This window comes from Paroedura picta, chromosome 9, assembly GCF_049243985.1.
Source record: "Paroedura picta isolate Pp20150507F chromosome 9, Ppicta_v3.0, whole genome shotgun sequence".
In the NCBI taxonomy this organism is placed as follows: Eukaryota; Metazoa; Chordata; class Lepidosauria; order Squamata; family Gekkonidae; genus Paroedura; species Paroedura picta.
In genome coordinates, this window is record NC_135377.1 from 2,651,706 (window position 1) to 2,678,845 (window position 27,140).

The following is a 27,140-nucleotide window of genomic DNA, read 5'->3' on the forward strand; positions in this document are numbered from 1 at the left end:
CTCCAGACCAAAGAGATCAGTTCCCCAGAGAAAATGCCTGCTTTGGAGGTTGGATTCCATGGCCTTGTACCCCACTGAAATCCTTCCCCACCCCAATTTCCACCTACTACCCCCTGCACTGGTGGGGGAATTTTCTTATTTTTTTGCTTTGACTGGATGATTTAATACCTATTCATTGCTCCAGGCAGTTTACTTAAACAATTTTTTAAACCCATCCTCAGGAGAAGGGAGAGGGAGGTGGCTGCGAGGGCAGGCACTGGAGGTGGAGATAGTGCTACTTCAGCTCTGCACATTTCCTTGGCGTGTGGCTTGCTGGTTGCTCTCCTCTCACTCACGCTACAGAGTTTTGGGAAACCACTTGATGTAATTCCCCAGCTAGCGCTTTAAAATGGTGGATGTTGCTCGAGGTTTTCTGGATGGACACTGGATGTTGGTGACGTCATGCAAAATGCCAAAAATATGGCGTCTGCAAAAGGTAAGCCTTTCACTATATTTTTTGGGTGCGGAATGGCCCAGATCAGTTCTGCTGGAGAAAATGACTGCTATTGAGGGCGGGGTCTATGGTGTCATCCATCCTATTGAGGACCCCCAAACCCTGCCCCCTCCTGGGTCAGCTCCCAAATCCCTAGGAATATCCCAGCGAGGAGCGGATAACTCTAGAGAGGGCCCTCAAGAACAGCAGGATATCTTGCGACATTTTGGATCTGTAGTGAGAAGAAGGAAGCCAATGCTGAGCCATATGTGAGCCAAGCCCCATCAATGGAGCAGGCAGAAAGAATGCCCTCTCTTTATTTCTTGCTCTTCCCCAAGCAGTGCGCGCAAGAGCCCCAAAGGCACGGACGTCTTAAAGATGGCTATGCTCCAATGCACCATCTGGACACACTTGGAGGTCTTTGTTCTCAGAGCTCTTCTATACCAGGCAGTGAATGGAGGGAAACAAGGTGCTGATTTTCCAGGAGATGCCAGCCACCTGGTAAGCGAACCTCCCGTGCATCACTCTATTAAAAAAGAAAGGGGAAAACTAATTAAGGAGAAAGACGGAGAGAGATTGGGAGCTAACAGACCATCAAAAGGCGCTCGGAGGCTCAGTTCTCAGCGTCTGACTGGAGCAATTTCCCCTGGGAAGCTCACAATAGGACTTGGAACAGAAAAAAAAGATATATGGGATTGTCTACGTGCTCCCTCTGAAATATTTAGACTCCCCGCGCAGATGCCAACGCGCTCATAACCATCAGAATCTATGGCCTAAGGAGCCAGGAGGACGGTAATTTAGATGGATGTTTGGGGAAAACACTCCTCAAAACAGCCAGTGTTATGTGTACGGCACTCTGCACGCCCATGGAGAGCTGGCATTAAAAAGATGGCCTCAGAATCATTTTTTACACAGATGGCCTATGATTTACACAGGCTGGACTCTTCATGCTCTGTTAGTTACATAGAATCACAGAATCATAGAGTTGGAAGGGGCCATAGAGGCCATCTAGTCCAACCCCTTGCTCAACGCGGGATCAGCCCAAAGCATCCTAAAGCATCCTACATGGAAGTGGTGGGTTGGAAAATACCTTGAGTGTTGTGGGTGAAGCCTGGGGAAGGCAGGGTTTAGGATGCTCTGGGTTGATCCTGCGTTGAGCAGGGGGTTGGACTAGATGGCCTCTATGGCCCCTTCCAACTCTATGATTCTGTGATTCTGTTTTGGGAAGAGAAGGGCCACAGTGGGGTGTAATAGGGTCCACCCTCCAAAGCAGCCATTTTGTCCTGGGAAATAGATGTCTGGAAATGAGATGCAGTTACAGGTGAGCTCCAGGTTATACCTGGAGGGTGGCAACCCTAAGAAGCATGCAATTTTCCTGGCTCCAGAGGAGACACAGGCTGCTACAAGGTCTCCTTCTCTTCCCCCTGCTCGCAGTTGGCATTAATTACTCAGAAGGAGCCTGAACTTGGCCCTTCCCTGTGGAGTCGCAGAGCTGAGTCAGCGTCTCTGCAAGGAAGGTCATCTACTACCCCTAGGAGGATCACAGCTTCCTCCGATTGCTGCTCAACTCACTGGATCAATCAGCAGGATCATGTTGCGACCAAGATGCCGCTGTGAATGAGGCTTTGTTTTCTACACGCCGCTGAAAATAACTATTATTGAGCGACTCCAGGGTGCAAGGGCTTTTGTGTCATCTGCGGATATTTGTGCCTTCGTTCTCAGTCAGAATTGCAGCTTTTATGGACTTTGTTTATATCTCACCTTCTCCCATAAACAGCTTACACTGTTCGCCTCTCCTCCATTTTATCTTCACAACAACCTGAGAGGTAGGCTAGGGTGAGAGTTTGCCCATGCAAGTGGCTGAGTGAGGATTGGGTAGGCTTACCAGCTCTTGGTTGGGAAAGACCTCTGTATTTGAAAGGTTGTTACCTGGAGGAGGGCAGGGAGCAGTTCCTATTGGCAGCAGAGGACAGGGCCTGCAGGAATGGGTTTAAACTGCAATATATCTAGCAGTACCAGCTAGATATCAGGAAAAAAATTGTTCACATAGAATCATAGAATAATAGAGTTGGAAGGGATCTCATGGGTCATCTAGTCCAACCCCCTGCACTATGCAGGACACTCACATCCCAATCGCTCATCTACTGTACCTGCCACCTCCTTGAACCTTCACAGAATCAGCCTCTCCGTCAGATTTCTATCCAGCCTCTGCTTAAAAATCTCCAAAGATGGTGAACCCACCACCTCCCGAGGAAGCCTGTTCCACTGAGAAACCGCTCTGTCAGGAACTTCTTCCGGATGTTTAGATGGAATTTCTTCTGAATTAATTTCATCCCATTGGTTCTGGTCCATCCCTCTGGGGCAAGAGAGAACAACTCTGCTCCATCCTCCACATGGCAGCCTTTTAAATACTTGAAGATGGTTCTCAGATCCCCTCTCAGTCGTCTCCTCTCCAGGCTAAACAGACCAAGCTCCCCCAACCTTTCCTCCTGCATCTTGGTCTCCAAACCCCTCACCATCTTTATAGGCCTCTTGTGGACACCCTCCAGTTTGTCAACATCCTTCTTCAATTGTGGGGCCCAAATCTGAACACAGTACTCCAAGTGAGGTCTAACCAGAGCAAAGCAGTAGCATCACCTCCCGTGATCTGAACACTATAGTTCTTTTAATACAGCCCAAAATCCCATTTGCCTTTTTAGCCACTGAGTCAACTGCTGACTCATGTTCAAGGTATGGCCTACTTCAATGTATGGTCTACAGTCAGCGTAATTCAGTGATGGCATCGGCTATAATTAGAAAGTGAGTCTGCTCCGGCAGAGAGGGTGGTTTATAAGTTTAAATAAATAATGATTCTGTGAATCAACTAGAACTCATTTTTACCAATATTTTAACAATTCAACATTATTTTTAAACTTATTACTTGAATTAGTCATATATAATGTTGAACACCATCCAGTGTGAGTTTAGAGTGATAGGTAGTATATCAATCAATCAAATAAAAATAAAGCTCCCCCCTCCCTGGCTGTCTTCAAGCAGCGGCTGGACAGATCCTTCTCCTGGATGCTGGATGCTGATCCTGCACTGAACAGGGGGTGAGACTAGATGGCCTGCATGGCCCCTTCCCACTCTAGGATTCTAGGAGTCTAGTTCAGCAGTGGAATTGGCTTCCTCAGGAGGTGGGGAGCTCCCTCTCACTGGTCATCTTCAAGCAGCGGCTGGACAGATCCTTCTCCTGGGTGCTGGAGGCTGATCCTGCACTGAGCAGGGGGTGGGACTAGATGGCCTGCATGGCCCCTTCCCACTCTAGGATTCTAGGAGTCTAGTTCAGCAGTGGAAGGGGCTGCCTAAGGAGGTGGGGAGCTCCCCCTCACTGGCGGCCTTCAAGCAGCGGCTGGACAGATCCTTCTCCTGGATGCTGGAGGCTGATCCTCCACTGAGCAGGGGGTGGGACTAGATGGCCTGTATGGCCCCTTCCCACTCTAGGATTCTATGAGTCTAGTTCAGCAATGGAAGGGGCTGCCTAAGGGGGTGGGGAGCTCCCCTCACTGGCCGTCTTCAAGCAGTGGCTGGACAGATCCTTCTCCTGGATGCTGGAGGCTGATCCTCCACTGAGCAGGGGGTGGGACTGGATGGCCTGCATGGCCCCTTCCCACTCTAGGATTCTAGGAGTCTAGTTCAGCAGAGGAATGGGCTGCCTAAGGAGGTGGGGAGCTCCCCCTCACTGGCCGTCTTCAAGCAGCGGCTGGACAGATCCTTCTCCTGGATGCTGGAGGCTGATCCTCCACTGAGCAGGGGGTGGGACTAGATGGCCTGTATGGCCCCTTCCCACTCTAGGATTCTATGAGTCTAGTTCAGCAATGGAAGGGGCTGCCTAAGGGGGTGGGGAGCTCCCCTCACTGGCCGTCTTCAAGCAGCGGCTGGACAGATCCTTCTCCTGGATGCTGGAGGCTGATCCTGCACTGAGCAGGGGGTGGGACTGGATGGCCTGCATGGCCCCTTCCCACTCTAGGATTCTAGGAGTCTAGTTCAGCAGAGGAATGGGCTGCCTAAGGAGGTGGGGAGCTCCCCCTCACTGGCCGTCTTCAAGCAGCGGCTGGACAGATCCTTCTCCTGGATGCCTGAGGCTGATCCTGCACTGAGCAGGGGGTGGGACTGGATGGCCCGCATGGCCCCTTCCCACTCTAGGATTCTAGGAGTCTAGTTCAGCAGTGGAAGGGGCTGCCTAAGGAGGTGGGGAGCTCCACCTCACTGGCCGTCTTCAAGCAGCGGCTGGACAGATCCTTCTCCTGGATGCCTGAGGCTGATCCTGCACTGAGCAGGGGGTGGGACTGGATGGCCCGCATGGCCCCTTCCCACTCTAGGATTCTAGGAGTCTAGTTCAGCAGTGGAAGGGGCTGCCTAAGGAGGTGGGGAGCTCCACCTCACTGGCCGTCTTCAAGCAGCGGCTGGACAGATCCTTCTCCTGGATGCTGGAGGCTGATCCTCCACTGAGCAGGGGGTGGGACTAGATGGCCTGTATGGCCCCTTCCCACTCTAGGATCCTATGAGTCTAGTTCAGCAATGGAAGGGGCTGGCTAAGGGGGTGGGGAGCTCCCCTCACTGGCCGTTTTCAAGCAGCGGCTGGACAGATCCTTCTCCTGGATGCTGGAGGCTGATCCTGCACTGAGCAGGGGGTGGGACTGGATGGCCTGCATGGCCCCTTCCCACTCTAGGATTCTAGGAGTCTAGTTCAGCAGAGGAATGGGCTGCCTAAGGAGGTGGGGAGCTCCCCCTCACTGGCCGTCTTCAAGCAGCGGCTGGACAGATCCTTCTCCTGGATGCCTGAGGCTGATCCTGCACTGAGCAGGGGGTGGGACTGGATGGCCCGCATGGCCCCTTCCCACTCTAGGATTCTAGGAGTCTAGTTCAGCAGTGGAAGGGGCTGCCTAAGGAGGTGGGGAGCTCCACCTCACTGGCCGTCTTCAAGCAGCGGCTGGACAGATCCTTCTCCTGGATGCCTGAGGCTGATCCTGCACTGAGCAGGGGGTGGGACTGGATGGCCCGCATGGCCCCTTCCCACTCTAGGATTCTAGGAGTCTAGTTCAGCAGTGGAAGGGGCTGCCTAAGGAGGTGGGGAGCTCCACCTCACTGGCCGTCTTCAAGCAGCGGCTGGACAGATCCTTCTCCTGGATGCTGGAGGCTGATCCTCCACTGAGCAGGGGGTGGGACTAGATGGCCTGTATGGCCCCTTCCCACTCTAGGATCCTATGAGTCTAGTTCAGCAATGGAAGGGGCTGGCTAAGGGGGTGGGGAGCTCCCCTCACTGGCCGTTTTCAAGCAGCGGCTGGACAGATCCTTCTCCTGGATGCTGGAGGCTGATCCTGCACTGAGCAGGGGGTGGGACTGGATGGCCTGCATGGCCCCTTCCCACTCTAGGATTCTAGGAGTCTAGTTCAGCAGAGGAATGGGCTGCCTAAGGAGGTGGGGAGCTCCCCCTCACTGGCCGTCTTCAAGCAGCGGCTGGACAGATCCTTCTCCTGGATGCTGGAGGCTGATCCTGCACTGAGCAGGGGGTGGGACTGGATGGCCTGCATGGACCCTTCCCACTCTAGGATTCTAGGAGTCTAGTTCAGCAGTGGAAGGGGCTGCCTAAGGGGGTGGGGAGCTCCCCCTCACTGGCAGTCTTCAAGCAGCGGCTGGACAGATCCTTCTCCTGGATGCTTGAGGCTGATCCTGCACTGAGCAGGGGGTGGGACAGGATGGGCTGTAGGCCCCCTTCTAACTCTATGGTTCTATAATTCTACCTGAAGATTTTGGGGGTGGAGCCTGAAGAGGGGCAGGGTTTAAGAAAGGGAGGGACTTCAACAGTCTAATATCCCGCCTTCTAAAGCGGCTATATTCTCCAAGTGATCCGATCTGTGCCTTTTGGAAATCAGTAGGAATCCCAGGAAGTCTCCAGACACCACCTGGAGGTTGGCAACTCTGGATGCATCCTAACATTTCCTTCCTAAATCCGATTGATAAACCATTCAGGTTGTGGAGCCTGACGATGTTTTGCTCCATTTGGTGGGGAGGGAGGTTGGTGGACACGGTTTGCGTGGTGGACACAGGGGAACGTGGTCTCCGGCAGTTTGATCCGACATCTTGGCTTAACTTCCATTGATGAAAAGGCCGGCTGCCAGCTGCTCTCGCTTGTCCACTGCACTGCTCTGCATCTCCAGCTAATGACCGTGGAATGATTGGGTTGCGACTGGAGGGCCTCCCTGCCAATTCCCCACTCGCTCCTCTTGCTAATTACAGAGGAGGCAGGAAAGAACTGGAGACAGAATTGCAAATTTCTTCCATGAGGCCACCGGCTTGGCTGAAACTTCTCCCCCATCTATTTTCCTCCTCAAGTCCACCAGCCTTGCCGTGATCTTCAGGCGGAAATAGTTAGAGATCCACATCACCCTCTTGGGAGAGGAATGGGAAGGCGACTGTAAGCCGCTTTGAGCCTCCTTCGGGTAGGGAAAAGCGGCATATAAGAACCAACTCTTCTTCTTCTTCTTCTTCTTTTCCAGGTGATGGCTGGAGGCCTCCTGGGATTACAACTCACCTCCAAGGTGACAGAGATCCATTCCCTGGGGGAAAATTGGTGCTTTAGAAGGTGAACTCTCTGGTGCTACACCCCATTGTAGAAGAAGAAGAGTTGGTTTTTATACCAACTCAACCAGAGGCCAAATCAAAGAGTTCGAACAGGAATTCCCAGCCAAGTGGGAATCCCAAGACACCTGTCTGAGCAACAGCTGTGCAAGCCACAACAGGGTGTTTGTGGGGGGTCATGTTCCCCTGTTGCCCCTCTCCCACAGGACAATTCTCCCTGTCTAGCCCTTTCAGAGGAGGGGTGACCAAGATGGTTTGGGGAATTGGAGCTCCTTCTCTAGAGCAGGGGTAGTCAACCTGTGGTCCTCCAGATGTCCATGGACTACAATTCCCATGAGCCCTGCTCTAGAGGAAACGGCTGGAGAGCCTGGGAGTTTTCAGGTTAGAAAAGAGACTGCTGGGGGGGGGGGAATTGGATGAGAGAGATTTTTAGAAAAAAGATTTATTATATGGTCCAAGACCATCAGGGATAACATCAGAAGAAATGTAAAAAATTATACAGAGTGGCAGATAAAAGCACTTACATAAAACCCCAAAAGCATAAAACCCTCATACATACTTGCAGGGAATCTTGGCCACCTGGAATCTACACATCTAAATTTTAGCATTTCTTTCCGACGTCTTATTAGTTGAGCAAAGGGATGATTGCAGCAGGGGGGGAATGATAGAGAGGGGGTTATAAAATGATGCGTGGGGTGGAGAGAGCTGATGGAGATAAATTTGTCTCCCTCTTCCAAAGTATTTGAACTCGAGGGCATCCAGTGAAGCTCATGAACAGAAGGTTCAGGATGGACAAAAGTGATCCGAATGTGGAGTCTATGGACAGAGGATGCAGTGATGGCCACAGGCATAGATGACTTCCAAAGGGGGTTAGAGAGGGTAAGTCTATCAATGGCTATTAGCCATGGGCAACCTCCACATTCAGAGGCGCTAACTTGAATCCGGGAGTCAGCATCAGGGGAAGGCCACAGCCTCTTTGCCTTGTTTTGGATCTGCAAAAGAACTGGTTGGCCACAGTGTGAGGCAGGATGCTGGACTAGATGGACCCTCCCTGGCCTGACCAGCAGGGCTCTTCTGGGGTGCTCATGAAGCCCATGGCCTCTGTGTCCTTTTGTTGGCCCTCCAGAAGAACTGGTTTGTGGCTGTGTGAGACAGGATGCTGGACTAGATCGATAATCGCTGTGATCTGGCAGGGCTCTTCTGATGTTCTCGTGAAGGGCTCGGCCTCCATGCCCTTTTGCTGGTCCTCCAGAAGAACTGGCTGGTGGCTGTGTGAGACAGGATGCTGGACTAGATGGACAATCGCTGTGATCTAGCAGGGCTCTTCTGATGTTCTCGTGAAGGCCTCGGCCTCCGTGCCCTTTTGCTGGTCCTCCAGAAGAACTGGCTGGTGGCTGTGTGAGACAGGATGCTGGACTAGATGGACAATCGCTGTGATCTAGCAGGGCTCTTCTGATGTTCTCGTGAAGGCCTCGGCCTCCGTGCCCTTTTGTTGGTCCTCCAGAAGAACTGGCTGGTGGTTGTGTGAGACAGGATGCTGGACTAGATGGACGATTGCTCTGATCCCACAGGGCTCTTCCAATGTTCCTCCCCTGGTTATGGATGACACCTGGCTCTCACGGGTACATCTCAGTTCCTTCCCCACACCTTTTAAATCTAGTGGAAGTTTTAATGGCTCTCCACAGACAATGCTCCATCTGCATCCTTCACCTCTGCGGCTTTCTCTCATATAAATGAGGATAAATACTGCTAATGAGTTTGGAAAGGCATCGTGGGCTCTGAGAGAATGTGGAATGAGCTCTGTGTGTGCGTGGCTTATGGCTTGGAATGTCAATCAACGGTCTTTGCCTGGGAGAAAAAAGGAAGCAAAATGCATCCCACCCCAGTCAGGGAGGATCAGACAGGGATCTGTACACCCTGCACAAACTGGTGCTAAGCGGGATGGAATGGTGGCATATCTCTTCCAGCCTCCTCTTTTGTCAACATTTTCTCCCATCTTCCCCCTCTTCTGCTTTACATAGAGAATGGTCATAATGTAGAATCCTTTGTCAGAGGAGGCTATGATGGCTACGTGGCTCTAAAGGGATTTAGGCAATGTAATTGAGGTTAGTTCAATCAGTGGTGAATAGCCTTGGCAACTAAAGTGAACCCCCTTGCCCAAAGACAGCCACCCTCTGAAAACCAGCACCAGGAATCAACATCAGTGGAAGGTCCTGGCCTTCCTGCTCTGTTGCTGGCCATTTTTATGAACTGGTTGGCCACTGTGTGAGATGAGAGGATGGATTAGATGGGCCCTCACTGGTCTAATCCAGCGGGGCTCTTCTTATAAGGGGAAGGTCTTGGCTTCTGTGGCCTGTTGTTGGCCCTCCAGAGGAACTGGTTGGCCCCTGGGAAACCCTTCCAGGGCTATCAAGAAACCCCATGGGTTCATGAAACCCTGGTTGAGAAAGCCGGATCTAGAGTTCTGAAAGGGAGGTATCTTGAAGAGCATCTTATAGTAGGAGATTCTTTTGCAAGTTGTGTAGACACCCTGTATTAGCTTTGAATGTAATCACTTTTATTATTATGAGACAGAATTCAGGACTAGATGGACAACCAGTCTAATCCACCAGAGCTCTTCTTATGGACTCATATTTTGTTCTGCTGTTTCAGACCAAGTGGCTGCCCACTTGAATTTTTATCCACAGAGCTAGTTTCAGAGGGTGGCTACCCCCAGAACAGCTAGATTGGAGTCCGGCATGAAGATCCATTGGCATGAAGAAACAATGGATCTTCATGCCATTGGATCCATATTAAACGTTTATACCGCTGTTCCCTTAGGCTCACGGCAGTTTACAAGATAAACCTTGGGGTTGGGGACCACAAGGTTGAGAACCACTACTATACTACAACAGGCATCCTATAATATTATCCTACAGCTTCATCCTAAACAAAGGCTCTATTGAAATAGTTTGCCAGTATCTCTTAGAGTCACAGAGCTGGAAGGGATCTCCAGGGTCATCTTGTCCAACCCCCTGCAGAATGGGAATTCACAAGTACCTGCCCACCAACAGTGGCCTGAATTCCATGCCCAGATGATGCCCTCATTCAAACCCCAGAATCCTTCTGCTTTCCCTCCAGACAGAACAGTTAGTCAGTTAGACTTTTAGGACCCCCTCTCTCTCCTCTGTTTCTTTACAAAGTTGATTTTCTTTACAACAAAGCTATCTATTCTATAAGCAGCCTCTGCTCCTTTGCATATCTAAACTCTGCCAATACTTAGTTGTGGATGAAACCCCACCAGATCAACTGGAAAGGTTATCATTGACTACAGTTTGCATCTAGGCTAGCCCTTTCCATTCTTCATGGGGCCATCCAAGGAGATATCCCTGGGGAGTACACCTGTTGGACTGAATGTGGTGCAAGTGCTATACACTTCTTTTGACATATTATAGTTTGCTTAGTTTCAACATCCACTTAGAAGTAGGAACTTGACAAGAGGGAACTTGCATCTGGGTCAGAAAAATGAAAAGCATGCCTACTGGATGGGGGATACGCTTCTAGGTAGCACTGTGTGTGAACGAGACCTTGGGGTACTTGTGGATTGTAAACTAAACATGAGCAGGCAGTGTGATGCAGCAGTAAAAAAGGCAAATGCCATTTTGGGCTGTATCAACAGAGGCATCACATCAAAATCACAAGATGTCATAGTCCCATTGTATACGGCACTGGTCAGACCACACCTGGAGTACTGTGTGCAGTTCTGGAGGCCTCACTTCAAGAAGGACGTAGATAAAATTGAAAGGGTACAGAGGAGAGCGACGAAGATGATCTGGGGCCAAGGGACCAAGCCCTATGAAGATAGGTTGAGGGACTTGGGAATGTTCAGCCTGGAGAAAAGGAGGTTGAGAGGGGACATGATAGCCCTCTTTAAGTATTTGAATGGTTGTCACTTGGAGGAGGGCAGGATGCTGTTTCTGCTGGCTGCAGAGGAGAGGACACGCAGTAATGGGTTTAAACTTCAAGTACAACGATATAGGCTAGATATCAGGAAAAAGTTTTTCACAGTCAGAGTAGTTCAGCAGTGGAATAGGCTGCCTAAGGAGGTGGTGAGCGCCCCCTCACTGGAAGTCTTCAAGCAAAGGTTGGATACACACTTTTCTTGGATGCTTTAGGATGCTTAGGGCTAATCCTGCGTTGAGCAGGGGGTTGGACTAGATGGCCTGTATGGCCCCTTCCAACTCTATGATTCTATGATTCTATGATTCTATGATAATGATCATTTTCCAATCACTCTAGACCAGGGGTAGTCAAACTGCGTCCCTCCAGATGTCCATGGACTACAATTCCCAGGAGCCCTTGCCAGCATTCGCTGGCGAATGCTGGCAAGGGCTCGTGGGAATTGTAGTCCATGGACATCTGGAGGGCCGCAGTTCGACTACCCCTGCTCTAGACCATTTGCAAGCTATCAGAGCGTATGACCACCACCTAGAACCTGTTCCGAGCAACAGGAGGTTCATCTGGTTGGAGGAAGATCAGTGCTGGAAAAAATCTAAGATGCCCAAACCCAACTTTTTGATTTTTCCAAGCGAGCAAAATATGTTGATTTGTTTCCGGACGTGCCGTTTGGCTTCCTTAATTCACTTGGTGAAAGCCCATAATAGGATGGAAATATTGATTTAGCAAAACAAGTAGGATTAGAGCACTAATGAGTCTTTAAATGGAAGCACCTGTATGGAGTGTCATTAATTACTGCTATTAACATCCCTTTCAATCCTTTCAATGTTTTTCTCTAAGGGGGTTGAATGTGTTTTCTTTCCATTTTTGCCTTTTGCAGCTCTTGCTTCAGAAGAGAGATTGGGGAGCAAAACAACAACAACAGGAAGGTCGAGAAATGCAGTGGCATCAGCCTTGCATGCAGAAAGTCCCAGGTGTTGGCAGAGTTTAAACATGCGAAAGGAGCAAAGGTAGGGTTGCCAGCTCTGGGCTGGGAAATACCTGGAGACTTTGGGGGTGGAGCTGGAAGTGTCTGTGTTCATGTGCCGTAGTGCCCTACCTTCTGGAATAGCCTTTCTCAATTTTTTTTTACTGTTGAGAACATTCTACAGGCTTTGAGTGGTGTGATGGTGCAGATTATGGTTGGGAAGCATGGTTGTGTACATGCCCACCCACAGCCCCTCCCCTTACCACCTCCTCTAGACTGATCATTGGCCATTTGGGGAGGGGGTGGGTAAGCCAACATGAACATATATGGTCATATCACAAATACAGTATTTTCTGGCATATAAGACTACTTTCCCCCCCTGAAAAACATGCCTCCAAGTGGGGGGGTTGTCCTATACGCCGGGTGCACTTCAGTTGGGATAGACATAGCTGTCCATAGTGGCCCATAGTACTGTATTTTGAGTGGAAATGTTGGGGGTCATCTTATATACCCAGTCGTCTTATACGTCGGCAAATACGGTAAATGTTTAACACATTAAAACAATATATTAAAAATTCATTAACTCCCACCCACCTGGGAAACCCTTCCAGGGCTATCAAGAAGCCCCATGGGTTCATGAAACCCTGGTTGAGAAAGCCAGATCTAGAGTTTTGAAAAGGAGGTATCTTGAAGAGCATCTTATAGTAGGAGATTCTTTTGCAAGTTGTGTTGACACCCTGTATTAAGTGACCCTTGAATGTAATCACTTTTCTGGACCTAGAAATCTTTTATTATTATGAGATTTATTATTATTAACAACAACAACAAAAACAACAACAACCGTTCCTCCCTGTAAGGCTCAGGGCAGTGTACAACGTATTGCAATTGACACAATTATTCATGCATAATAAAACATCTTGGAGCCAGAAATGTGCTATGCTCCAAAATATGCTTTATATGCCCCTTTGTATGCTCTTCCTATGCTCCAGAATATAGATGATATGGAGGCATGAGCTCTTTTATTAGAAGATAATAGCGGACTGATCACTCTTTTAGCTGTGAAATTTTACACATTTGTGATGGATTTTTGCAGCTGTTCCAATGGAGGTCTAGCGTTTTCTGCTTAGCATGAATAATTTAAGATGCAATATTTATTTATTTTTTTGATTTCTACACTGCCCCTCCCAGCATGCCAGCTTGGGGTGGTTTCTAGCATTTTAAATCCATAAAACATACATCCTACAAGTACAATTTATCAATAATTTAACTTAAACGTAATGTTAAAACCCTAAAGCTCCAAAATCTTAAAATCAATCGTGCCAACTGATCAACCTATTGCTTCATTCAGGAACATTTAATTCTCATCTCAGAGGAGAATATCCATGTAGAAGAAGCCCAGATGGTGTTTGATTGAAGTTTTCTTGCTGTTCATTGGCCCCAACAAAATGCCTGGCAGAAAAGCTCTGTCTTACAGGCCTTGGGGGAATTGGCCCAGTTCTGTCAGGGCCCTCAGCTCTTCTGGGAGCTCATGCCACCAGGTTGGGGCCAGGACTGAAAAGGCTCTTCACCTGGCTGTGACCAGATGCACTTCTTTTGGTTCAGGGATAAATAAGAGAGGTTGTGTGAGGTTTCTGCAGATTGCCCGATACACGAATCTGTGACTTGGTGCAAAAGATTCAATTTATTGAAAGCAAGCAAGTTAACCTAAACAATTCCTTGTCAGAACTGAAGTAAAGCAATACAGGTCCAGCATATACCTCCTGAATTGAACCTCTTCACTGTGAGAACTCAAAAAATGGCTGGAAATCTTCAAAACTTAAACTTCCCACTTATCAAAGGGATGCCCAAGGACACTTGGATCTGGGCAAAGATGAAAGAGGGGGAAGGTATGAAAGGAGAGGGAACCAGAACAAGCAATTCAAGCAATTAACATATGCAAGAAATCCTAAAATCTACATTACCAACAATTGCTAAAATCTGTGGCAGCAGCCTGGCACTTCTAGAAGAAGAAGTAGATGACGCTTTTCTCTACCTGAAGAAATCTCAAAGCAGCTTACATTCGCCTTCTCTTTCCTCTCCCCACAACAGACACCCAGTGAGGGAGGTGAGGCTGAGAGAGCCCTGATTTTACTGCTCAGTCAGAACAGTTTTCTCAGTGCCATGGCGAGCCCAAGGTCACCCAGCTGGAGCACGTGGGGAAGTGCAGAATCGAACCTGGCATGCCAGATTTGAAGTCCGCACTCCTAACCACTACACCAAACTGGCTCTCCAGTATGGTTGGTTCTTGGTTGGTACTTGGATGGTAGACCCCCCAAGGAAGTTCAGGGCTGCAACAGGGAGGCAGGTGACGATAAACCACTTTGGTTCATCTCTTGAATTGGAAACCAGATGGGGCATTGTAGGTCAGCTTTGATTTAATAGCATTTGGCATTTGGGTGCCCTTGGAGCTCACAGACCATTATTCGGAGTTGGGAATCAGCACTTGGGAAACGATGAGTTTCCTAAATGCCAAGCGGATCCTGAATCAACCCCTTGCCCATCACCAATGTTAATGCAAACAGGATTAATGCATTCGGAATGCAGAATACAAGCGCCTCTGATGCGTCTCTCCAGGCTTGTCATGCTTGGTTTTTATTTTGAATCCCTTTGCCCTGAAATTATTATCCCATTTGCAATTAAAAAAACGAGATGTATTTGGAGCGAGCGCGCCACTTCCGTGCCTGCGCGGTCGACGTTCATCAGCTTGCTCAGGCAGAAGCCCCCACTGAAGCATGCTCAGAAACTGATTGCTTTAACTCCTTACTTGGCATTAATGAAGCCGCCCTGATTGCTGAATGCGATCTTGAGGTTTTTTGGGGGCAAATGGAATTGTAAATGCTGCTGAGTCTCCGGCTGCCTCTTCCTCCTCCTTGGGAAACCTGGTAAACATGGAGCAGAAAAGACACGGCCTTTGGATAACACACAGAAAGTGCTGCACATTTCCTGAGGCAATGTGCCCTTGTGGCCATGGTAGTGCAAGCATGCATATGTGCAAAGGAACCAATTTAGAATCCTTGACAAACAACGGTCTCCGGCCCTGAGTGCTTACAGATAGTGTGGGCATTTCCGCACCCTTTAAAAGTAGCGAAATGCTTACTTTACGTAGTTGTTATATTCCAGCCTTTCCATATGACGTCGCCAACATCCAGTGTCTGGGCAGTATAACCGGATCACTACATCCTCCATTTTAAAGCACTACTTGGGGGAATCGCATAAAGTGGATTCACCAACCTATTTAGCATGAACTAAAGGAAAGCAGCCAGCAGGCAGCCAGCAGAGGGAAGGCATGGAGGCTCAAATGCACTAAAGGCACCTGCCTTATCCCACCCTCGTAACCACCTCCCTCTCCCTTGTTTCCAGGGGCAGGAATGTCTTTTTTAAAAAGGTCTAACATTATGGAGCAACGAATAAGGTGAACAAGCATGCAGGCGATGCCAGAAATAAATTCCCCCCTCAAAGTTATAACACAAAGTTTCTCCCCAAAATCAGGAACGAGATTAATGTTTTAAAGTTATGTGCATAGGTGTTTAAACAGAAAACTATGATTTTTAAAGAAAGTTAGCAGGCATCGCAGGACCCTTAAAACATGAAGAAAGGGGATTGGCTGCCTGGATTGATTGACAGGCAGAAAAGAGCCATGTGTAAAGCGCATAGCTCTCTTCCGCCATTTCCAGCAGCACTTGTGGAGGGTGAGAAACACGAAAAGGGGGCAGATAAGAGCGAGACAACAAAAAGGTGAGGAGGGGCTTTGAGGCACAATAATGTTGAGCGCTACGCCATTCATTTGGCACAACTCTATTTTTTCTGATGTGTGGAAATTCCCTGTAAGTTCTAGAGTCAAGTCCAGCTGTACTTGCTCAAATCTGAGACCAAGAAGACTTTTGGGAGGGATGAGTTTTTGAGAATCAAAGGTCCCTTTTTCATATGCGAGTAGAAATGTAGATCCCAGGGTCCTTACATTTCAGTCTAAGAGTGGAAGGGGTGTTACAAATTGTAATCAGCTCACTTAGATCTGAAGAGCAGAAGAGAACTTCTTGGGTGTTTTTGTGAAAATCAGTACATGTAGTCAGAACAGCAGCCCGTGTCCCTATTTGGCCTGGGAGTGAGGCGTCCATTCTTCTGAATTTATGAATGAACTCAAATCAGCAAACTGAATAATCTGAGATAGACCAATGATTTGCCAAAATAATCTGCCGGATTCGAGTCTGGTAGCACTTTAGAGAATCAACACAATTTTGGAGTATAAGCATTTAAAAATCAACTCTCTCTTCTTCAGAAACTAGTAGGAATGGAGACCTGTTTGCTCTTATATCCCAGTTTGAAGGTGGGAGGAGCTTTGCAAAAAAGGGAGTAAGGATGCTAAAGTATGAAAGCTTCTGTCATCAAATAAGAATCCCTATTATCCCTGTTTGGCCCTGGTCTGAATTGGTGAATGAAGCCAAGTTCAACAATTCCATGTTCGAGCCTCCCCTTGAAGCTTTCCTTGCTCACAACTGTTGTGTTTCCCCTTTCACTAGTCACTACAGCTCTGATCAGCTTTTTGGTCCCCTCCGTTGGCCTATTGGAGACAAAATCTATTATTTACGGGGGCTTGTGGCTTGCCGTATTTTACCATTCTCTCCCCGGCTTCTGTCTCTCCTGCACCAGCCCATAAAACACGTTAATTTATGAGGCAGAAATTACATCCGAGCCCTGGCCACCTGTGACTAGAGACAAGAAAATTGATTCTCCCCCTCCTCTCTCCTCCTTTCAGCTCAGCTACATGATTTATGGCATTATTATTACAGACAAATACGTTTTTCACAATTACTGTTTCGATAACATATTGATTTCCTCTTTGCCCCACCCTCCCTGCGCCAGGCTGCGCGAGTATATTATTTTGATGTGTGGATTCTTAAAGGGATGCTTTGCTGCTTTGTGAGTTCTCGGGCCGGATTGCAAACTTAATGGAGATATCAAAAACGGAGAGAGCTGTTGCCAGAGGGACAGAAGATGCTGACAATAATAGAAGGTCCCTCTAAAAACCAGACGGGCATCCAGATTGTGAGTTTGTTAAAAACGATGCTGATGAACACATTGAAACATAGGGCATTTCCGCACATCAGCTAAAATAGCGTCATGCCCGCGGTATGGTGAAGTGCGAAATTATATCACGCCTCCCAGGCCCTCCTCACCTTTTGTCTTGCCTTTGTCTGCCGTCTTTTCACGTGTCTTACCCTCCTCACCTGCTGCTGGAAAAGGCGGAAGATAGCAACGCACCTTATACGCGTGGCACTTCCTCCTGTCAATCAATCCAGGTAACCAATCCCCTTCCTCCATTTTTTGAAGCGGTTTAAAGATCCCACGATGGCTGCTAATTTTTTTTTAATTCAAACTTATCCATTGCAGTGCCTATGCATGGAATCATAGATGCATAATGCTTTTGAACACCACTTTCAAGAGCCGCATTTGTGCCACAAACAAATCTTTATTTGACTTTATACACTGCTCACCCCCCCCTTTCTCTCCCCCCACTGTGTCTGTCTCCATTCAAGGCCTTTCATTTCTGGCATTGCCTACATGCATGTCCACCTATTCATTGCTCTGGGCATATCACCATTTAAAAAAAGAAATTCCCATCCCCAGGAGGCGAGTGCGGGGATGAAGCCTGCTGGGTGAATGTGGGCTAGTCCCAGTTCTCTCAGAACTTTATTAGTCCAATCTGTCTCATAAGGTGCCAGTTGTGGAGAGAGGATGGGAATGCCTCTTTGAGACTCCTTGGGGTAGAAAAATCAGGGTATAAAACTTCTTCATTCACATAAAGCCAGCTGGATGACCTTGACCTCAGTCCCAGTTCTTTATGAACTGTCTTGGTCCCACCTACCTCACAAGGTGGGGAGAGGAAGGTAAACCACTATGAGAGTCTTTTGTGTAGAAGAAGAGTTAGTTTTTATACCCTGCTCCATTACCTGAAGAAGTCTCAAAGTGGCTCAATCAACTTCTCTTCCTGTCCCCTCAACAGGCACCCTCTGAGATAGGTGGGGCTGAGAGAGCTCTGACAGAACTGTTCTGTGAGAACAGCTGTAACAGGGTTGTGACTAGCCCAAGGTCACCCATTTGGCTGCATGTGAAGGAGCGGGGAATCAACCCTGCCTCTCCAAATTAGGAGCCACCACTCTTAGCCACTATACCAAGCTGGTAGAGAAAAGCAGGATATAAAACCAGTTCTTCTTCTCCATGGTGGCTCCTTCAAAAGAAGAATGTCACAGTGTGGTATACTAGGAAACCAGTCATATTCTGTACTCTACCTCAAAGAGACCACCCTGGCCACTGACTTAAAAATAATATGGCCCCATGCCCCAGAAATCACCTCAACAGGATTCCCCCCACCCCATTTAAGAGGGCTGTTTTACCCCATGGTTCTGTGGCTCTGTGCCACGTTCGTGTTTTGATCTTGTTTTTGTTTGGTTTTGGCCATTGTGGAATGTGACTCGTAAATTTATAGAACATCTAAGTAAATAAACTGGCTGCAAACGTGCTGAGATGTTCGCGCGCCGTTGAGTTATGTATTATTTATGAAGCACATTTCACCTGTCTTGGCAGGGTCCCGAGGCAGATATCAATTCGTGAAAACTGTAACGCACATAATAAACAAATATGGATGTTTCAAGAACAAACAATAAAATATAGTAAAAAATAAAGGGGGGGTGGAGAACCCAGTTAAGGACTGCACCACTGGCTAACAACCCGTCACGGATCTGTGAAAAAAAAAAAAGGTACTTTCCACGGCTCCTCTTGAAGACGTACTTCTGATCCAAGCAGGAGAGGTCTATTAACGGCCGTTAGGTAATTACAACTCATTAGAACCTTAATGCGGAGATGCAGCATCTCCGATTTCAAAGAAGAAGAAGAGAGAAGAGAGATCTAATAGTCCTCTCTTTTGTATATTTTTTATATTACCTATTTGCCAAATGTCATAGTAGGACTGAGTACGTAGCAATGGTGAAATTAATGATACCATTGAAAAACATTTAGAGCAGAGCAGGCCTGGAGAGGTGCCCTTCAGTCTACCGGCAGCCAAGAGGCTGGAGAGGGCAGAATGTCCACAGGAGAGTCACCTGGATGGCCTCCTCTGCTCTCCTCGCTTACCTCTTGCCTTCTCTACTCCTCACGCCAAGTGCTGGGAAAGCAGCATGGAGGAGGAGGAGGGCAGGGGAGGGCAAGGGTAGAGCCCCTGATTGACCCTCAGTGGGGGAGCGCCCTCTCCTGATTGGGGGCATGTCCCCTGCTGAGAACCAATCAGAGGCTTGGCACATTGTTGGGGCATGATGATGATGTCATCCATTCAGTCGTGTCCGACCCTCGGCGATTCTATAGGACAGTCTTGGCCATGCGCCCCTGTCTCTGACTGCTTCTTTCAGTTGGTCCATGGTCATCCCTGTGTCGGCTTTGATCATGTTGAGCTAGTGGATCCTTTGGTGACCACGTTTCCTTTGGCCATTGACCATGCCGAGCATTAATGATTTCTCCAACGAGTTTGATTGCAGGATGTGTCCAAAGGAAGTGAGCTTTAGCCGTAATATCTTCCCTTCTAATGACATGGTTGGTTTACTCCTCTCTAAAACTATCTTGTTGGAAACTTTGGCTGTCCATGGGATTCGCAGCATTAGTCTCCAAGACCAGAATTCAAAAGCATCTATTCTCCTCCTGTCTTCCTTCTTCAGGGTCCAGCTTTCACATCCAGAGGTAGTTATGGGGAGTACATGCGCTCAGTTTTATACAAACACACAGAGAACCCTTCCCTCTCCCAAACCCTCCTTCTCCTGCCCTCTCCCAAAATAATTTCAAGTATTCCCCTATGAGGGTTGCCAGCTCTAGGTTGGAAAATACCTTGAGAATTTGGGGGCTGAGCCCAGAGTAGGCAGGTAGGGACCTTGTTTTTCTATGATGCTATGGATTTTACTCCCCAATCTCCATTTTCTTCTCCAGGTGAATTTTTCTCCTTAGTCTGGAGATGACCTGTAATTCCAGGGGATCTCCAGGTCCCATCTGGAGAGTCCTACTAAGGAGAGTGGGACATAAATTCAAGGCAAACGGGCCCTTGTATGTCGACACACACAAAACTTTGTTTGTCCACTCCTAATCCTTGAGTTGTTTGCGTAATTGTGGAAAGAGGCAGATATATGCAAATTCTTAACAAAGAAATTTTAATCCCCCCATATTAGAAAATGGAATACCAAATTGGCAGAAAGATCAATATTGTCAGTGTCCAGTTTGATTCTGGGCACAATTGAAGGTGCTGGTTTTGTCCTTGAAGTCCTCGGAAGACTTTTTTTTGGTGTTGCTGCCTCTCAGATTAGGTAAGTAGCAACCTGGAGAAAAGGGCCTTTTCCGTCATGGCCCCAAAGCTCTGGAACTGTCTTCCCCAAAAGAGTAATCTGTCCTAGGGTTTCCAGCCTCCAGGTGGTAGCTTGAAATCTCCTGGGACAGAGATCAGTTTTTCTGTAGAAAATGGCTGCTTAGGGAGGGGGACTCTATAGTATTTAGGGTTGCAAGACGTGCTGGTGGAGGCACAGCCCCCTGTCACTGGATCCTGACCCCAGCTGCTGATCAGGTGGCTGGCAGGGGAGACTTATCTGGAGAAAGAGAAAGGCCCAGGATTCATGGCCTGCATTGCACAGGAAGTGACATCACCACACAAGTGACGCTCTGGTGTTTGCACAACAACTCTGTGATAGCTACCAGTTTTGCCAGCTCTGGGTTGAGAAATATCTGGAGATTTTGAGGGTTGAGCTGGTAGTAGGTAGGAATTAGGGCGAAGAAGGTTTTATAATGTTATGGAACCTCCATAGATGTTTGGCTGGGTAGCACAGACAGCCCCACTGCCTTTCCAAAATGCTCTCTCCCTCACCTGACTTCCTTTCCTTTCCCTTTCTTTTAATTGGCGACACCAAATTACTTGGCCTCCGGAAACAGGCGCGAGGCTTTCATCTGTATGCAAGATTAACTCAGGAAAGTTATGAGAATCATGATGATATTAAAAACAACGGATGATCAAAGGCGCTGGCAGAAACAAGAGTGGGAGGGGGGAAAACACAGCAAAAAAAATCTCCCCCCCCCAATCTTTCCATTTAGCAAGTACGATGCTAATTAATTTCCCAGGCTTCTGCCAGAGAGACATTAACACCAATACATCATCATTAAACACAATGTAAATCAAATCGTTCCTGCATTCCGGGGGGAAGTTGCAGCAGAAGAAAAGAAAAATAGGCCTGAGATCCGACTACAGTGACAACGGATATTTTCTTTTCCATGTACAAGCACAACAGCAGGCCGAGAGCATTTGAAGCGGGAGGGACTGAGTGTGGTCCAGGACATTTTGCCAGCTCCAGAGGCAGGCTGTGATGAGCAACCAGTGTGGGCTTTTCCAGCATGGCCCCTCATCCGATGATCCAGCTCTGTGGTTGAGCTTACCTGTTGAGCAGACAGCATGATGCAGCAGTGACAAAGGAGAACGTAGTCTTGGCTGCATCAACAGAAGCATCACATCAAAATCACAAGATGTCACCATCCCACTGTCTACTGGATCAGTCCTGGGTGCAGTTCGGGAGGCCTCACTTCCAAAAGGACATGGACAAAACGGAGAGGGTGCAGAGGAGAGCGACGAGGATGATCCAAGGCCTGGGGACCAAGACCTAGGAGGGAAGGCAGAGGGACTTGGGAAGGTCCAGCCTGCAGAAGACGAGATTGTGAACCAACAGGATGGCTGTCTTTAAATATTTGAAAGGTTGGAGGAGATCCTGTTGGCAGCGGAGGAGAGAACCTGCAGGAATGGCTTTAAACAATGTGCAGAATGATATTGGCTAGATATCAGGAGAAAAAATTTCAATGTTATGCAGCAGTGGGATGGGCTGCCTAAGGAGGTGGGGAGCTCCCCTTCCCAGGTGGTCTTCAAAAAACAGCTGGAGAGGTCCTTATCCTGGATGCTGGAGGCTGATCCTGCACTAAGCGGGGGGCTTCTATGACCCATTCTGACTTTATGATTCTATCCCCAAAAGGGCTTGAAGTCAACTGGTCCACTGCAGTTAAGCGATCTTTAGCCCAGAGATAGCAACCCTACCAGCCAACCTCACAGGGTTGTTGTGAGGCCAAATTCAGTCAGGGGAAAACACTGGTTTGGGAAATCCCTGGATAGTTGGAGCCGGAAGCTTCTGTTTTCTCCGGGGATTTCAGTTGTCAGGAGAGCTATTGTCATCTTGGAAGCTCTCCATGCCCCACCTGGAAGCTGGCAACCCTTCCCTGAGAGTCCTAAAGGAAGGGCAGCGTTAAAACGTGTGGGATGAACGTTCCTGGTTTGATATTATTTATTCCGAAGACGTGCGTCTTGGCTCTCCGCCAAAAAGCTTTTGAGGCAGCTCACAAAAGATAACCGTCTGCGGGAAGACAAAGAAAAAAGAATCCAATAAGACAGCCACTGACTGCAATTAAAATATCATCAATCAACCGGAGCATGCCGTCAAAAGGATCAACTCTGCTCTCGCCTGGCACACGGTGTCCTCAGACACAGCCTGCCTCTGTGCTCCTATCGCAGTGCTGCGAGGGGGTCCACGTGTCCGGAGGGGATGTCTGCGGGAACACAAGGTCAGCCCACCTGGCTCAGGTCAAAGGCTGGGAAATTCACGGACCTTTTTGATGAGGAGCCCGGAGAGGATGGGGTTTATTATTATTAATTTCATTTCTGTAGTGTCCATCACCACAAATGGGTTCAGGGTGGTTTGCAGTAATAGAAACCAGTTAAAACCAGTACCCTCTCCCTACCCTCTTAAATACCCTCCGCTGGGCTAACGGAATGGAGCGATGGTCTAAATAAGGAGGGGAGGAGGAGCCAGAGAGGACAGAGGCCCGTATAGTTTCCAGATAGCCATTATAGTCTGGCAGAAGAGTTCCGTTTTGCAGGCCCCGTGGAACTTGGAGAGCTCAGCCAGGGCCCAGATATCAACTGGCAAACGTCTTGAGGGCCGGGGATCACCAACAAATTGGTATTAGCAGAACACAGAGGTCTCCGGGAAGCATATTGGCAGAGGAGCCCCATACTGCATAGTGGCTTAAAGGTCAGTACTAGAACCACAAGCCTGATCCCGGATGCCACTGGTAGCCAAGGCAGGTGGGACTTCATGACCCGGGAGGTCCCTTTCTATGATTCTAAGAAGAATTGGGTTTTCTGTTCCACTTTTCACAAGCAACGGCTTACTATTGCCTTCCCTTCCTCTCCCCACAACAGACACCTTGTGAGGGAGGTGGGGCTGAAAGTCCACAGGGATAGGGAGCTTTAAAAGGGGACTAAGCAGATTCATGGAGGAGAAGTCTATCAGTGGCAGCTTGCCATGGTGACACAGGAGAACCTCCACATTCAGGGGCATTAATCCTTAGGGTCCCAGAGCCAGGAGGCAACATCTGGGAAGGGCTTGGCCCCTATGCCGTTTTGTTGACTCTCTAGAGAAGGGGTGGGCAAACTGTGGCCCTCCAGATGTCCATGGAATACAATTCCCATGAGCCCCTGCCAGCATTCGCTGGCAGGGGCTCATGGGAATTGTAGTCCATAGACATCTGGAGGGCCAGTGGTGGCTGCTGTGTGTGAGAGGATGCTGGACTAGATGACTACACATCTGATACCGCAGGCTCTTCGGATGTTATCGTGGAAAGGAGCACCATGCTGCTTAAAAAAAATATTATATATATAATATTTTGTTTTTATTAAGAAGAGAAAACATGACTGTTTCGCTCTGTTATGTGCCCCAGGAGCAGAAGAGAATGGTGCACGGGGAGGGCCGTTCGTTGATGTGAAAAAAATCAATTTCATATTCGTTGGGGAAAATTAAAACAAAACGAAGTCCTGCTCTTACGGCCTCCCCAGCTCTTGCGGGTGAGCAGCTGCCCCCCCCCTCGGTTGGGAAATAAAGTTGGCATTTTGTTTGGGGGAGGGGGGGGGAGAAAAAAGTAATTAACTGCATGGGTATGCTCAGCTGAGTAAGTCATTACAATCTCTGACTTATGCAAATGCAGCGGCTGAGTTATAATTCAGATGGAGATAACGAGTCGAGATAGATTAAATTTTAATTTGCCCAAGTATGCAGGAATGCTTCTGAGCAAACAAAAGATGCTTATGGGTTAATGTGCGTGGCGTGGCTGCAGAAGTGACCCTCGGGCCAGGTGGCCCAATGCGGAGCACATGGAGAGAACTTGTGGCTAACCAGGCAGGGAAGGGGGCAGACACTGAAGAGGGCCATATTTGAGTTGCATGTGTGCTTGAACAAGATTAATGCTCATTCATAGCTCTGGGCTGTGCTGGACCAGAAACATCTTGAAGGAAATCCCCCATCCTCATTAGCTGTCTGTGGCCAGGGTTTGCCATCCAAAGAAATAGCCAAATTTATCAACTCTGTTGGGGACTTGGGCCAGATGCCCTTGAACACGAGTGCTGTCCTTCTTGTTCCATGAAAAATGATGTGCCCATCCTAGGAAAAGTGATTTCCAAATACAGAAAGGGCCAGAGAATGCTTAGCACAGGGTACGTAAAAAAGTATTGCTACTAGGGCTCCAGGTTCATACATGCACAAAGTCTATTCCAACTAAAATGTTTACTCCCAACCAAACAGTGCTAACCCAGTGTGCTGCAGTGGTGAAAAAGAGAAAGGAAAATTTGGGGCCATTCTGTACCCCGAAAATATTGTGAAAGGCTTACTTTTCACACTAAGGCTTACCAACACTTTGTTGTGGAGGCAAAGTAACAATATCTCCACCTCCAACACCCACCCTCACCCCTGCCTCCATCTCCCTTCTTATGGGGACGGGGCCTTTTTTTTCTGAAGCAAACTGCCTGGAGCAACAGATATGTGTTAAATCGTCCCAGCAGAGCAAAAAAAAAAAAAAAAAATTCCCCACCAGCTAACAGACTAAGCATGCCTCTCAACCCCCCCCCCCAAAATACGGAGCAAGTTTATTTTTTTAAAGCTTCAAGGCTCATAATTCCAAAAGGGGTGGCAGTAAATTAAGCACTATGCATAGGCATAGCAACTGAGAAGTTTTACTTAAAAAAAAAAGAAAAGCTTGCATCGCAGTCCCTTTAAAACAGGGAGAAAGGTGATTGGCTGCCTGGCTTGATTGACAGGCAGAGGAGAGTCACCTGTATAGCACAGTCCTCTCTTCCGTAATTTCAAGCAGGCATGCAGAGTGCAAGGAGTGCGAAAAGGTGGCAGACAGAAGTAAGAGAGCCAGGAGGTGAGGAATGGCCGGGGATGCAATTTTTAAATATCATTACGCTATTTTTTTGATGTGCGGAATTGCCCTCTGTGTTCAAGATGATGAAGAAAGGGATTTATAAGAAAATGGCTGATATGAGCCACTGCTCGCTTCTTCAGATAGGGAGTGAAGTATCTTGAGGAAGTGAGCTCCTCCCCTAATCTTGTTAGTCCTGAAGGTGCTCCTGGACTCTGGCTCTTTTCTCCTGCTCCAGACAGACAAACACAACGTCTGGATTGACCAGCGGCTGTGCTTCCTTCAGGCCGCTGCATCTTGGGGTCGGGGGAATGGCGCCATTTCGATGGGGCCGGCCAGCTCACCGTTTTCTGATTGGATAGCCCGACGTTAACAAACATGCTCAGGGGGAGGGGGATGATCCCTGGCGAGTGTAGGTGCGCGTGATGTATGAGTCATTGGCCTCTCCAGGAGCAATTTGGTGGGCCTGAATAATTTAGCAATGCAATGTAATCAGCGAGTAGAAGTAATCTCCTCCTCTTGACTGATGAACATAATTCCAGACGAACAGAGCGAAAGACCAGGGCTCTGTGGGCGCTGGAGGAGGGGGGGGCACCTGAGTGTGTTGGGGAACTTAGATATCTGAAAGGGAGGTTGAGAGACTTTCGAATTGCCAGTTTTGGATGTTTCAGGGTGCTGGGAATACAGATCTGAACGCCCCAGAACAAAGAAAGTTTGGCAGATATTGAGATATGGTCCCCCCCCCCCATTCATTCTTTTCCTTTGAGATGTTTGGAGTAGGCTGTGGCATATGCAGGCTTCTTTCTGTATCCTCCACTCATATGAATTTAAACTTCTAAAAGCAGGACTCATTGGAAACTGGGAACTGGAGAACTGAACGGGGCCATCAAGGCCATGTAGTCCAACCCTTGGCTCACTGCAGGAGCAGACTAACACGTCTCTGACAAGTGTTCATCCAACTGCTGCTTACAGATTGTCGCTGAGGGGGATATCCCCATCTTAAAAAGGAACAAAAGACAGAAAATTTACTCATCCCTCCTCCTTTAACCTTTTTGTTCCCTATGTGAGATAACTTTTCCACCCTTCCCCACAAAGGATTTGTGCAGAAAGAGGAGACAGAGATTGGGGATCTGGTTGATTACCTTTTTCCGGTGCCGTCGCCTGCAGAACACCCTGAGGAGCTTGGTGAGATCTCCGCGTCCTGTTTCCGAGCTCTCTTTGAATGACAAGGACTGTGAAGCATCGCACTCCAGAGCCAAGGTCATCATGGACAGGATGGCGTCCGCTGCTTTCGTCAACAACTGCAATCACCCCTGATTAATTCCGAAGGGATGGAAGGCCGGCCTGGCCCAGGCACAAGCGCTGATTCTTGGCGATTGCTGTTGACGTACCAAGTGGCTCCAGATAAAGGAGGGAGGGAGGGAGAGAGGGAATGAACAATGAGCCGAGATTAGGAATTCTTTCCCAGGCAGGTCAGGCAGGTGGCAGAAAGGTGACACTGTCATTTGTAATGCTCAGGGATGCAGGGGAACGGAGGAGAGTTCGGGAGAGATGGTGGCATAAGGCCAAGAACCTGCAAAGAAAAGGGGGAAAGGACACTGGGGGGGGGGGACCCAAATGGATGACTCAGACAAGTTCCTTGAACTGGAATTAGGAAATTCCTGATGAGTTTCAGTGTCCTGATTGGCCCAGCAGGAAACGTCCTACTTTTTGAGGACACTTCCTCACATTGTATTCTTTAAACAGCCTAGTGCTCCACCCTCTGTGCATGTTTAAGTTCTGCCAACAGTCATGCGTCCATTTTGCATGATGTGAAGCAGTTTGTTTTGTCAGTCTCAAGCCTACCGCGTG

General features: G+C 48.4%; 1 protein-coding gene across 2 annotated transcripts in view; it reads left to right on the plus strand.

Annotated features, from left to right (window-relative positions):
- Positions 1-26,642, plus strand: part of LOC143845284 (uncharacterized) — a 60,609-nt gene extending 33,967 nt beyond the window's left edge. Inside the window, exons 3-4 of one of the 2 annotated variants that reach the window (XR_013234338.1) lie at positions 11,910-12,039; positions 26,135-26,155. Coding sequence is in view for 1 of the 2 variants with exons in the window: in XM_077353579.1 (XP_077209694.1) it covers positions 11,910-12,039; positions 26,385-26,606 (352 nt within the window). In the remaining variant the exon portion in view is untranslated. Of the gene's footprint in view, positions 1-11,909; positions 12,040-26,134; positions 26,156-26,384 lie in introns of those variants that run through there. The other variant, XM_077353579.1, reaches the window with a different exon arrangement.
- The last annotated feature ends 498 nt before the right edge of the window (positions 26,643-27,140 follow it).